Source organism: Tetrao urogallus (genome assembly GCF_951394365.1).
Source record: "Tetrao urogallus genome assembly, chromosome: 6".
Lineage (NCBI taxonomy): Eukaryota > Metazoa > Chordata > Aves > Galliformes > Phasianidae > Tetrao > Tetrao urogallus.
The window spans coordinates 17,111,461-17,124,957 of NC_136819.1; the positions used below are offsets into that span (position 1 = coordinate 17,111,461).

The 13,497-nt window shown below is 59.7% G+C and overlaps 1 protein-coding gene across 1 annotated transcript; it reads right to left on the reverse strand.

Moving 5' to 3' along the window:
- Nucleotides 1-12,604: 12,604 nt before the first annotated feature.
- Nucleotides 12,605-13,201, reverse strand: SELENOH (selenoprotein H; the record flags this gene model as incomplete). The annotated part of the gene is made up of 3 exons (XM_079536968.1): nt 12,605-12,749; nt 12,835-12,980; nt 13,059-13,201. The coding sequence occupies 3 exons, from the start codon at nt 13,199-13,201 to the stop codon at nt 12,649-12,651; spliced, it is 390 nt and encodes a 129-aa protein (XP_079393094.1). The 3' UTR covers nt 12,605-12,648.
- Between the last annotated feature and the right edge of the window lie 296 nt (nt 13,202-13,497).

Here is a 13,497-nt window from a genome sequence, read left to right on the forward strand (position 1 = left end):
CAAAGCCACTTGAGATCATTTCCTCTTCCAACACCTGCAGCCTCCACATGGCTTACTCATGCCTGAGGGCTGACCAGGGCACAAAGGCACAGGGGGCTGGGACTAACACAGAACTGCCCTGACAGCACTGCACACCAGAAGGGTACTGCATCTGGCTTGTCCAGAGAGTGCCAGCCCCACCAGGAATTCCAAAGTCACGAAGGAACAAAGAAGATGGAGAAGAACAGGAGCACAAAATCCCCCACCCAGACTCATAAACAGTCTCCCTGTCCACCCTAACAGACACCCAGACGCAAAGGCAGCCTCCTTTCTTTTCTGCCCATCCCACACACAAATCCACAGCCAGGTCGGTCACACACCTCTCCCCACAGAGAGCAAACAAGCAGGCAGTGAGCTCATACTTGGGGAGGGAGCGGCATGCAGGGTATCTCCAAGATGGCCCCATAGCAGCAGCAGGACGTCCTCCCCTCACTCTGAACAGCCTCAGCTCCTGGGCAGGCAGTGGGCTGAGTCACAGCACCCATCAGCCGGGGCTGGGCAGGAGGATGCAGCCAACAAAAGCCCAGCTCCATTCAGCATGACCTCATCAGATGCCCCCGCTCCCTAATTGCATGTATGCATCAACTCCAAGTGAATTTAGAGGACCCTGCCAAGAGAAGTAATAAATGGGTGAAGGAAAACCACGGGGGAAGCATCCTACCCCAGCCCGCAGCTCAAGCTGCTCCCCAGCACTACATTTGGCTGCAGATCCCCTTAGCCCGCTTGCCGAGAGGCAGCATCCCAGGCTCCTGCACCATCCAAGGGGAAGGAAACTTGCATTTCCTGGTCAGACGGGAAATGACATCGTGGCTTCCCTTTCCCGTAAGCTTCTAAACACCACGTCCTGCCAAGGGCTGCTCCCCACTACCCTGACATATCACACAGGCTGGGACAAGGCACGGGCACAGACATCCCAACAGCCAGCTCAGCGTAAACGGGCCCACTCCCCACGGGATGCATCCTACCTCCAGGGACCATGTCCTCACCTATCAAACATAGCGGCTACACACTCCCGCCTGGGGCAGCGAGCATCTCACAAGCAAAAGGCAGCAGGTGCCACGTCCCAGCCTCAAGGATCCTCCCATGGGGACACAACCGTGCCCAGAAGGCTCTGAAGATGGGCTCAGTATTTGCAGAGCTGAGGAGGCAACAGCACCATAACCCTGCAGGACACCTGTTTGCCGAGACTCTGCAGCGCATCCAGGCCGTCCCCTGCTCCCCTAGCAGCTCCTGTGAGCATCAGGCAAGGCCATCTCCCCCCCACCACTCCCCACACGCACACCTTGAAGCAACTCAGCCTGCCTGGAGCCAGGCACGGCAAACAGCTGCGCGTGCAGCAACATGCTTGGAAGAATGCGTTACTCCACTGGGCAAGGGGCCTGCCAGGAACACGCAAACATGGTGACCCACCCTCCTAGGTCGGAAAAACTCGTCTTTGCAGTTCACCACGCTCCCTCCCGCCTGGTGCAGCTACCCACGCTGCCCGGTGAGAGCCAGCACCGCTTCCCTGGCTTGCCAGGCCAGTGCTGGGAGCATTGCTGAGGAGGCAGCCCAGATACAAGAGCAAATCTGAAGCCCAGGCACCGCGTAAAAGGGAGCGAGAAGAACATTCATCATCTGAGGACAGAGAGACACCTTCCTCCTCTTGGCCTGGGTGGAATCAGTTCTCCATATTCATTTCCTCTGAGACTACCGTGCTCGTAGGAGAGATCCTACCTGCCTCACCCCAAATAATTGGTCTCTACCAGCAATTCTGCACTTGCATAAGTGGCATGAGAGCAGCTCATCCCCCAGCTGCTCTCCAGCCCTCGCTCAGAAGCTGACACAGGTGAGGCCCATACCTTCCAGGCTGCCCACACCAGGGCCAGGCCAGTAGCAGGAAGGCAGTGAACTTTGTGCAGTGTTCACTGCAACTGGGGCCAACGCCCATAGGAATAGGAGCCATCAGAGCCAGAACAGAGACATGATAGCAGCTCATGCCCTTGCATAGGAGCCCAGCAAGCTGCTGCTGCCACCAACCCATCCTGAGGTCACCTACATTCTAGAAGAGCACAGAGATCCACAGCAGCACTCAACTAGGCTGCAGGAGAGCCAGTCCAAGGGCTCACTCTTCCATCCTGCTTGCTCAGCTCCCTTCAGCCTCTGACTTCCTTGGCCGAGCTTAGAAAGAAACCTCCAGCCCACATTGCTGAGCTAGGGCACCCACATGCCTCCTGACACAACTCCAGCACCCCACAACCACAGAGCCACCCCCTCCTTCTGCCTCACCAACAGGCCAGGCTGTGGTTTCACAACCTGTTTAGGCCACGCAAGCAGAAGAAATCCTGCTCTCATCAGCACAAGCATCTGAGTAACCAACTGTTTAGAATCACACGTACAGAGGAAAGAAGTGCTCAGCCCAGACCAGACCCCAACCCACACAGCCACAAACATTTCTGCAGTGGATAGAGGCCAGAGTGCTGTGGCATGAGGTCAGCGTGGAGCTGCAGCACACAAGGTAGAGGCCAGAGGACAAACCATCCAGGTGTCAGCCCCTCTGCCTCCAACCCCTGGAGGGTGGCTGGTCTCTCAGAAGGGAAAGGAAGCGTGGAACCTGCTGCCAGCTCACTACCACCTCCCTGAGCCACGTGCACCAGAAGCACATCAGGCATTGCACCACCAGCCTCTACCTTAACAAGAACACAGAGGGAAAAGACAGGCATTCCAGTAAGGGCTGTAGATCCCAGCACCACACCTGGCATCTTGCGGTGCTTAGTCACCAGCTTCCCTCCGCACCCCACCAGCCATCTCACCCCACCGTGCCGGGTGGTTTAGATATGGGCCACAATGAGGAAGTAGTACCACATGCTGGGAAAACTGCTTCCTCTGTAAAGAAATAAAGCAGGGAGATATACTGCACTATACTTCGGTGCAGGAGGACCTCTCCACACCCAGGTGACATAGAAGCATGAGTACAGCAGTCACCCCACATTGGTCCATTCCTATGTACCAGTTAGTGGACAAGGAAGGCAGTGGGACACAGCAGCTCTCCTGACTGGAAGGTGGGCAGCACAGCAATAGACATGAGACACACAGGAGACAGACACACTCATGATCCAACACTCGTCAACCAGCTGCCACGAGCCCCCAGGACAGGAAAAGGCCAAGCCTGAAGAAACAGTGCTGTGTCCTTCCCACCCTCAGCAGCCCCCTGCACAAGAGCAGGAGCCAACAGAAGGCTCAAGTCACCTCGGGGAACTCCAGCACTTTGTTCTGCAGCCTGCAGATCCAGCCCCTTCCCAGCAGCCTCACATCGAGGCACATTCCTGCATGCTGTGCCAGAGGACAACTTCCTCCACCAGCCAAGCCCTGTGTCACATACAGAACTCTGAGGCTGCCTGAATCACTCGACAGGTTTAGATTTTGTCACCACAACCAGGCAACACCTGTTGCTTTTTATGGACCCAAATCAATTCTGCGGTTCTGCTCCTTGTCAGAAACAGAGCTGAGGCAGCGAGAATAGCACAGTGCAGTGACCTGTGTCTGTAGGGAAAGGAGGGAGCTCTGTGCATCCAGCCTGAAAAGGACAGGCAGGCAGCATGATCATTGCAGGGCAGCTGGGGAGAGAAACAGGAATGCTCAAATAGCACTGTCCTCTAAAGTTGCAGATGCCACTCAGAGAACCCAACAACCTTCCAGGCATAGTCCAAGCCAATCCTTCTGGGTGCCCTAAACACACCCCTTGGATCAAGGCCTAATCTCAAGAGCAGAAACAGTAAGAGGCAATCCAGCAACAGAGCTGGGCCTTCCTCCCAACTCCCAGCCCACCCCAGGAAAAAAAGGACCATGAAGACTCTTGAATGCAGTGATGCAGGGTAGCCTTGTTGGATGAGAGGTACTGACCCCACTGTGGCCAAGGCAAACCCAAAGCTACACAGCACTGAGCCTCTCCACCCTCCCACCCTTTCAGGAAGGCAAAACACACAGTCCCAGCAAGGGCTACATACCACAAGACAGTTGTCTGCACACAACACAGGTTCAGTCAAATTCAGTTTAAGAACAGCTTTAAAAAAAAAAAAAAAAAAAAAACCAGCTGCCCCCTTCTTTTTTTTCCCCCTATTAAAGTGTGTGAGTAAATCTGGACAAGCCAGAGAGCCTCTGGGAAATGTGGGTGCTGTCCTTCCCTGTTGTCAACAGCAAGCCCTGTACTGTCAGACAGCAGCGTGCAGCAGGTACCAGGAACAGGAGCAGAACAACAGCAAGGCCCACAGCCAACACAGACCAACCCTCATCCTGTATCACCACGTCCAGGACAAGGCACGGACAAAAGAGGCTGGCACATGAACTGCAGTCCCCGGCCCACTGCAATCCTAGACCAAGTTAGTGCCAAGTTTCAGCTCCTTCCCCACACCAAGCTGAGGACAGTCTTACTTCCAGTTCCACAGTGAGAGAGGACACAAAAGGAACCACCACATCAGCAGCTGTACTCGGCTCCATGCACCAGGTGCTGCCCCTAAATGCCCAGCAGCTGAGCAGGAGAGCCCTCCACAAGGCACAACTGACCCGGGAGGGGATCACCCAGCAGGGCAGGGAAAGGTCTGTCCCCATAGCACCAACCACACAGCCCAGCTAGGCAGCAGGACCTTCCCAGAGCAGGAGCCACCACTCGGAGACCCACCCCTCCTCAACAATCAGAGGAAGCTCAGCCGTTCCCACTCCCTCACTGGAGGCTCAGAGGATACAACAGAACCACTGGCAGTCCTCCCACGGACAAGCACCCGGACTTGAGTGCAGTCACCCCAAGTTCAGACTCCGCTCCGCAGCGCTCCGAGGAGCGGCACCGCGGAAGGTCGGCGGCCTCTCGCACAAAGGCACGAGACGGCCAGCTGACAGGAATCGCGGGGCTGCCCGCAGGGCCCGGACCAGGCTGCAGGAAGGCCGTCCCCGTTCGGCAGCGGCTCGGTGCCACCTGCCAGCCCGCGGCTCCGCCGCACGTCGCTTTTCGTCGTCGGGAGAGCAGAGGCGCGCTGCCGAACGGAGCCGCCTGGAAGAAGGGAACTGCCGCACCCGCCCCGCGCCCTTACCCTCCCCAGCCACCGGAGTCCCCTCCCGCTAGAACAAAGGCGCAGACGAGGAGAAGGACACGGCAAGACTCCGCTGCCAGCACGCGGGGGGGCGGCTCGGGCCCCGCGCCCTGCCCCAGCCCGCCCTCCTCCCGCACAAAGGCAGGGCGAGGGCCGCGGATCTCGTTTGCATCGGCCGCCAACCCGCCGCGCCTGTCGGGCCAGCTCCCCGCGCCGCTGGCACGCCGGCGCCCTTTGTTGTGCGGCCCCGGCATCGGCGACACGCGCGGCTCGGCCCGGCCCCCGGCGGGGCGCGGGGCAGCAGCGCGGGGCCGCGCCGCGACTATCTCCTTCGTCCTCCCCCCGCCGCGCACCTCGGGGCGCTCCCCGGCACCGACGGCGTGGCCCTCGCCCGGCACCGGCCCACGCCCCGCGAGGCACGGCCGGGCCCCACCTCGGTCCCCCTCCCTCAGTAAACGACGGGACGCCGCGAGCGGGACTCACCGTGGCCGGGCTCCTCGGGGACAGGGGGCGGTCCCGCCCCGCGGCCGCCCGGCCCGCTCCGGCGGGAGAGGAGCGGCGGGACGAAGGGCTCGAGACGCGAGGAGCCCCGCCGAGGGGCGACCCGGAGCAGCGGCCGTCCGGGTCGAGAGAACGCAGCGCAAGCGGGGCAGCAGAGGGTCGGGCCGGGCTTCGCCACCGCCGCTCCGTGCGCCCCGCACCGCTCCCGCACCTAAAATGGAAGTTGGTCCGGCGGGGCGGGGGCGGGCCGGGCTCCGGGTACCGCCCCCGGCGTCGGCGCGCCGCGGCCAATGGCGGTAGCGCGGAGCGGCGCCCGGCGCGGTAATGGCGGCCGTGCGAGGGGGGGCGGGACGGAGCGGCACGGAGGAAGCGGCTCGGGGTGGGGGTCCGCGGCACAGCCCCGTGAGCGCGCCGCCTGGGAAGGCTTCCGGAGGCCGATCCTCCCGGTAAAGCTTCCGGCTGCCGCGGGGTCGCGTTCCCCCGGCCTGAGCTCCCGTCCCGGCCGAGCCACGGCTGCGGGGACTCTGCCCCCGCCGTGCCGGGGAGCCGCCCGTCCTCGCTACGGGAGGAAACGCCGCTCACCTGCGAGAAGCCGGGATGGAGACTGGGGGTCCTCTGCCTCGCCTCTGGTCTGGGACCGGCGGGACTGGGGCGCTGGGGAGGATCTGCCCGCTCCCGACTGCCGAATTGCTAAGCGAGATAATGACAAGAGGAAAAGGATTGCCGAATGGTTTGGGTGGGGACAGGTGATTTCAGGGGTAAATATGCACGGCGCGGTTGGGCAAGGAGAGGTGGGGGAGCCGATAACCGCCTGCAGATGTTTGGGGAAGGTAATCCCCCAGCCGGGGGCGGGGTTTGCTCAGAGCAAAAAAAGCATAATGAAGAGCAATGGGATTAAACGAGTGAGAGGGACGCGTTTAGTGAGATTACGGGGCGGCAGACCCCCAGACCCTCCCTGTCGCTGGATCAGTAAACAGATCATTCGGTTCGCTGGCTGCAAGGAGCGCAGCAGGCACGGGACAGCAGCTCCTGCCTCTGCAACGAGCGGGAGGCTCCTCTGCTCCCAGCGCAGACACCTTTGCTCAGCCCGGGCGGGGCCCCTTAGCCGTGTGACTTAAGAACCGAGCCTTTGCCCTCTGGAGGAGCAGGGGAGCCAGGCAGCACGCTCGGCACTGGCCGGGTGGCTGCCATCGCACGGACAGAAGGTAGGTGGTCACCAGTACTACAGCCTGGGGCAGACTTCCGGCGTGCCTGATATGTTGCTGCATTCCAATCCCGTATTCCGATCAGCCCAGAGATTTTACAGCCTTTAAAGTCTTTAGTGAGTTTCTTCAAAGATGAAATGCGCTGCTGCGAACACGCCTATGCCAGCTCTGAATTGGAGCTGGAGTCGTGTCGCTTTGAAGCCGGGTGAGCGCCTCATGTCCCGAGGGCTACGGGGCTGAGCTGGGCAGGGTCTAAAAGCATGCTGTCAGCTCCAGCTCCTCATTCAGCAGTGCCCGGCAGCAGCCAGGACACCCAGTAATGTGTGCTCGCTTCTGAAGGAGGATTGTACCCTGATCCCTGGGCTCGGGCAGCAGACAGTGCTCTTGTTTAAATGTAAGTATTGTGGCGGATGAGTCCGTCCTGCTGCTTCCCGGGAAGAAAGATGGGTTACTAACATGGGTAAATTTGCCCTTTTACAGTAATTGGGCGTAATAACATCTTATGCATCCCCTTTCATCCTACAGTGCTGTTGATGCCTTCTCCAGACAAAACGCCCAAACAAGGCAGCTACCACCGGAACAGAGTAAGACAACTTGTTTATCAGACAGAGGAATGCTCCTCAGCAGCACGGGGCAGGAGGAAGAGGGAGCTGCCGTCTGCAGGCCCAGCGTGGGCAGTTCAGAGATGGTCTGCATTGTTCTACATCAGGATAACAAGGCACTTCCGCAGCCCCTTTCCTGTGGGAATCCCAACAGGTTGTTGTCCTCCCCCTGCAGGAAGGGAAGCGTAGCACCAGGGGGCTGAAACATCCCATCTGTCAGATGTCTGCACTAAGCAGTATGTTCTTCTCTTCACCTTTGGTGCTTTTCCTAGTCTTGGGTGCCAGCCTTCACCTCTTCAGCTTTCCCTTCCATGGTAGATGCAAGCAACATGCAAGATACCTCCTAAGAATAGAGAAATGAGACAGCTCAACGCTGCAATTTAGTAACAGAAGTAAAAGGGGACGTTAATGGAAAACAATTGCAGCTCTGATTAAGACCCAAGATAGGAATTTCCCTTCTCTGTAAGAAATCAGCTCAGAATCTGCTGACTGGGAGACTCGAGAAAGGATATGACTAGCTCAGCGGCAGGATCTCTCTTCCTATAAACTGTGGAGCAAACCAGGATAACCAACTTGCACTTAGACTGTGTCAGACAGGCTGACCTCGCCTTCCTTCTACAGTGAGACCTACAGGGAGATGAACCTTGCCAGACTGATTCACTGAGCCCTTCCAGGTCTGCGCACAGCTATCCACTGGGACAAGCACAGGAGAAGGCAAAGCAAGGGCCAGGCTGGGGCACAACACCGTGCTTTTTAGGACCCTGTTTCTGCAGGTCTCTATCCACAGAGAATAAGGTTTGAGAAGGAAGGAAGGTGCAGGTGCATGCTGGGACCTCATCCTAGTCTGGCTTTGGGCATAAATGGAGTGACTGCTGCCAGTGGTGAAGGTCACTTCTGCACAGATACAGCCCCAGCCAGCAATTTCTGAGCACCTAAAGGAGAGAACCACGCTCTCGCAGTTTGCTGGCAAGATGCAGCCAGCAAATTCTGGCAGTGAATGTGGATGCTGGTATAGAAAGAGAGGATCCTGTCAATGGGACAAAAGGGTGTTGGTGCTTTTTTCCAGTGCGGGCTATTTGGCTTTGAGTACGAGTAAGAATTGCACTAATAAAATGCCTCTTTTGTGTGCAGACTCTATCTGCAGTGGAAGTGTTTGCTGGTATCACCAGATCCAGTATCTATCACCAGTATCAGTAACTTTTCAAGGGCAGACAAGGCCATGGTAGGAGGAGGGGCGGGGGAGGCAGCACTAGGGGCTGCTGGGGCTGAGGAGAGGACTTCTGCATGACAGGGATCAGTGTTGCCCCTGCAAAACACTAAAAATGCCTCAAAGCAAAGGGCCTGCCACCTGGGCCAGGTCCAGGGCTTTGTGTTGCTAGTTCTGTGGGTCTATCAGGACAGAGAATCCTTCTGACACACAGGGAACGAGTGCAACTAAAGAGGCCTGCATCAGCTTTTCCACCACCCAGACCACTCACGTACTCTCCTTTGTTTCCAGGAAATGTGATTTCCACTCTTTCCCAGAGCTGCTGCTGGGCTCCCTGTCTCAGCCACTGTCACAAGACACACAGCAGTTTGTAAGATCGCTGTGGTCTGAACGGGACTGCCTGTTCAAAACATTGGCTTCCCATCTCCCACAGTGGGCCCAAGAGGCAGAGGGCTGTTTGTGCCACGCTCTGCATGAAAAGCACTTTCTGTGGGCTGGAACAGATCACACGGTAAGAGTGGACTTTGCCCTTTAACGCTTTGCTTTCCTCCTCCCTGTCCTGCACCAGTAGTAGAACGCACAAGAGCTGTTTTGCACACTGTAACTAATGCCCGTGAATGCCTCTTTGTCCATCCTGCGTCACCTGCAGCCTGATCCTTGTCAGCTCATGAGCCCGGAGAGCCTTCAAAGCTGTCTGCCAGCCAGCAGAATGCCAGGATGCATTCTTACCTTTCACTTTGAGTGTGTCCAAGGACTGGGACAGATCCAGATCACTTGCCCTTTTATCACTCCTGCTCCTGGGATGGCCTCAGGAGAGGGAAGAGTGCTCCGCACTGAGTGACAGAGAGGGAAGAGCCCAGCTTTGCCTTGGCCACCGCCCTGATGAGCAAGCACCGCAGCACCACCAGCTTGTTCCTCCAGCAAAGGAGACAGGTGATATCAAGTCCTGCCTCTGAGTCAGCAAGAAGCATGCAGTGAAGATACAGCCTTCTCCTGTAACTGGGATTTTGCCTCACCTGCTGATCAGCTGCCTGGTCACAAGAGGAAGTCCTCTGATATCAGCGTCTTGGAATTTTTTAATTTAGCTTTGTCCTGGCTCCATGGCTTTCCTTTGACTTCTGTGCCCCGGTCGGCTCAGCCAGCTGAAAAGCACTTTCCACAGCTGATGTCCTCCCACTTGCAGGCTCTCTCTGCTTACACCTTAGGCTTGCCTGCTGAGGAGTCTCTTTCTCACTGCCACAGCTCTAGCATGGTCCAGGCACAGTACAAAGCATCGCAGAGCAGCAGGGAAGGCTAAGAGCATATTCTAAAATTCATATAGGCCCCTAAATCAATAACCGTATCCATCTGTCCCCAGTGAATTCAAGCTTTTCAAGTTACAGCTTCAATTACTATAATTTCAAAAGATTGCAGTGGGCAGAGGAGTACAGTTCTCTTTTTTCTATTTTTATGAGCATATGATAGCACTCTGATATGAAATTACGTGTTTTACTGTTTCCCTTGGTATGTACAGCTGGACACAAAGCCACCCGAGGTCAGTGGAAAGACTGCCACCAACCTCAGAGCCTCTGGCTTAGACCCATAATTACTTTCTTTTATGGTTTGTTCCAGTTCTGCACCCTTACATGTCGAAACACAGGAAAACCCATCTGTAAAGCCACAGGGGATGATACCACGTTTAACTAGTTGCAGAAAGCTTTGTAGGTTTAAAATCTACAGCACCATTTTGATTCTTGTTCTTCTGCAGCCCTTGAAACTTCCACCCACTTTGGTTGTTTGTGAGGACAGGCAGTATCTCCAGGCTATGGGCTAGGATCATTACAGCTCTTGGTAGCGTGTGTGTGTGGAGTGATTGACGCAGATGTTTTTACAATGGATGCTTTATAAAACAGCAAAAAGCATTTCCAATTCTCTAAGCAGACAGCATCGTTTGCACGAAGGCCACTTTCCAAAACACCCATCCTCAATCCTCCCCTTTCAGCCCAGTGTTTATCTGTACGCCTGTCTCCCCCGGAGGCATCAGCAGGCCGTGCCAGTGCTGTTTCTCACACACACACCCAAAACAAGGCCGTGAGCCGATGGACTCAAGTGTCACCACGACAGTGGCAGCTTCTTTGCAGCCAGCACACATCCTGCTCGCTGACCTGTTGCTTGTGTACCCAAACCCCGCTCTTCCTGGGGAGGCAGGACGGGCTAACTCAGGTAACCAACACCAGTGTGGGAGCGGTACAAGGTGCCACATCGCAGTGGTAGCTTTAAGATGGCGCAGTCTGGGACGGGCGCTTTCCCTGCGTCCAGTCTTCACACCCCGGAATCTCCGCAACCCGTCCCTTCAGCCCCAGCTCGCCCGGAACACAGCCCACCACAGCCCGGCCCCCGCCATTTTCCCCACTCACCCTCAGCGGCCACCAGCACCTCCTGCGCGACCTTCCCGCCTAATTTCCCGCCGCGCTGCGATTGGTCAGGATTGGCCAATAGCGGAGATGTTGCTGGGCAGAACACGGAGGAGCGAAGCGTCAAGGCGGGAGGCGCGCATGTGCGGCAGGACCGAATCGCATGAGTGAGCTGTCGCCCTTACCGTCGCGTGCGGGCGCGCTAGGCCAAGCCCAGCGGCTCCGCACGCGAAGCCTCGCGCCCCGTTCCCTCTCTCCGCGACGCCGGACCCCGGCGACGACCTCCAGCACCCACAGGGGCAGGTAAGCGGCGCAGCGGTCGTCCCGACACCCCGGGCCCGGTTGGGAGAAGGCCGTGCGGCTTCGCCTCAGAGTCGGCGCGGCGGGCGCCCCCTGCCGGCCGAGAGCACGTGGGAGGTGCGGCGCCGTCACCGCCGCCGCAGGGATGCCGTCGGGCTGTTCGCCGGCCGCTCCCAGGCTGCAGTACCGCAGCTCCCGCTTGCTCCGCGCCGCCTTCCTGCGCCTGCACCAGCAGCAGCAGCGAGCGGACGTCTTCTGCGACGTGCTCCTGCGGGCCGAAGGTGAGCGAGCGGCTCCCTCTGTGGCTGCGAGAGCCGCCCCGAGGACTCCCTCGCCGTCCCCGAGGAAGGCCGGGCCGGCCGCAGCCACGCGTTCCTTGCAGGGGAGGTGGTGGCCGCGCACTGCTGCGTGCTGGCGGTGTGGAGCCCGTTCTTCATGGAGCGCCTGGCCCGCCAGCCGCCCCACGCGGGGCGCCGCGTGGTGCTGGAGCTCGGGGGGCTGAAGATCGCGACGCTGCGCAAAGTGGTACGCTTCCTGTACACGGCCGAGCTGGAGGCCTCCCGGGAGGAGGTGCGGGACGTGCTGGCGGCCGCCCGCCGGCTTCGCGTGGCCGTGCTCGAGTCGCTGCAGCTTCGGGAGGACGACCTGGTGCAGCCCGGGCGCCGCTGGCAGCTCGACCGCAGCTGTCTGCGCGGCCTCGGGTCCGGCGGCGTTCCCCTAGGGGACGCTCCCCGAGAACGGCCGCTCCCTCCAGACACTGTGGGTCCGGCCCGCCCCGTGGGGCGGCTGAAACTGAGGAGGATGGAAGGCCGACGCGGCTGGGAGGTGGTGCAGGACGGGCAGTTCTCTCTGGAGCCCCTCACCGTGGAGACCCGAACGGTAACAGAGCCGTGGCTGCCACAGGCTGCCGGTGGGCTGCCGGAAGACAACCTGGAGGAGGTGGATGTGGGGACAGAGCAGCCGTGTTTGCCCCCCGGCACCGCGTATGTCTATCCAAGCCCCTCTTCCGAGTCAGATGGGGAGGTGGATGTCATTGGCTAGGGGAGCTGCTAACGCCTGCCTCCCCCAGACCAAAAGATCGCAGCATCCTGCGTCGGTTGTCGCTGAAATAAAGCACTAGAGCTGCATGACGGAGTCGCAGAGCTTTATTGGGGAAATAGCGCTGGTTAGCGTCTGCGGGCCGCCGGACTCCGGCGTTTCAGCGGAGGAGCTGCGGGGTCGGAGGCGATACTGGGGGCGGTGCCCCCACTTGGTGCCGCCTCTTCATAGGCGCTCGCTCCGTGAGGCCGCTCCCGGCGTGCCGTTGTCCGTGCCGCTCGCGCTCTGTGCCCGCCGCCTCTAGGCCAGGCTGCTCCGCAGAGCCTCCACCACGGCCGCGGGCTCGGGGAACTTCAGCTTGCGGGGCGGCCCCTTCCCGATGCCGCTCCACAGCTGCACGGCTGCGGGTGGACGCGGGCAGGGGTCAGGGCCGCCGGGATGCACCACCACCACCACCACCTCCTCCTCACGGCCCCGCCTACTTACTGCTGCCGTCTTCCTTCACCAGGGACACCTCGAAGCTGTTCCTGCGGGGCTGCCGCGGGTTGATCTCTACGGCCAGGGCGGCCACGGCCCCGCGCAGGGCCTCGCTCAGCGCCGCCGCGTTGCGCCCGTACACGCGTCAGCTACGGCTGCGGGAGGCGGAAATCAGAGGGGCGCGCGAAGCCGCAGTCCCGGGGAGGGGGACTCACCTACCGGCGCTCACCTACCAGTGTTCGATGACGACGCGGGGGCCGCCGGCGTCCCCGGGGCTGCTCTCGGCCTTGCCGCGGGGCCGCTTCTCGGGGGGATCCGCCTGCGCCTCCGGCTCGGCCGGGCGCCGCTTGGCGCGTTTCCTGCCGCCCGGAGCCATTCCGCGTCCCGCTCCCGCCGCCACGTGCCGCTCTCCGCCGCCGCGCTGCGGGGTGCCGCAACGGTGCTGCGCGCGGGCTCCGTTCCCCGGCGCTTCCGCCGAGGGAGCCAATCAGCACACAGGACGCTGGAGGCAGCCCCGCCCCCCGCCTGGTGGCCAACCCGCGGGCAGAGGCACGGAGCGGACACGGGGGCGCGCACAGAACGTTTATTGTCAGCCAAAGAATACGCGCAAAGCGCAGGCCCGGCTCCTGGCTCTACCCTTCCCAGGAACCGGCGGGGCCGAAGACTAGCATG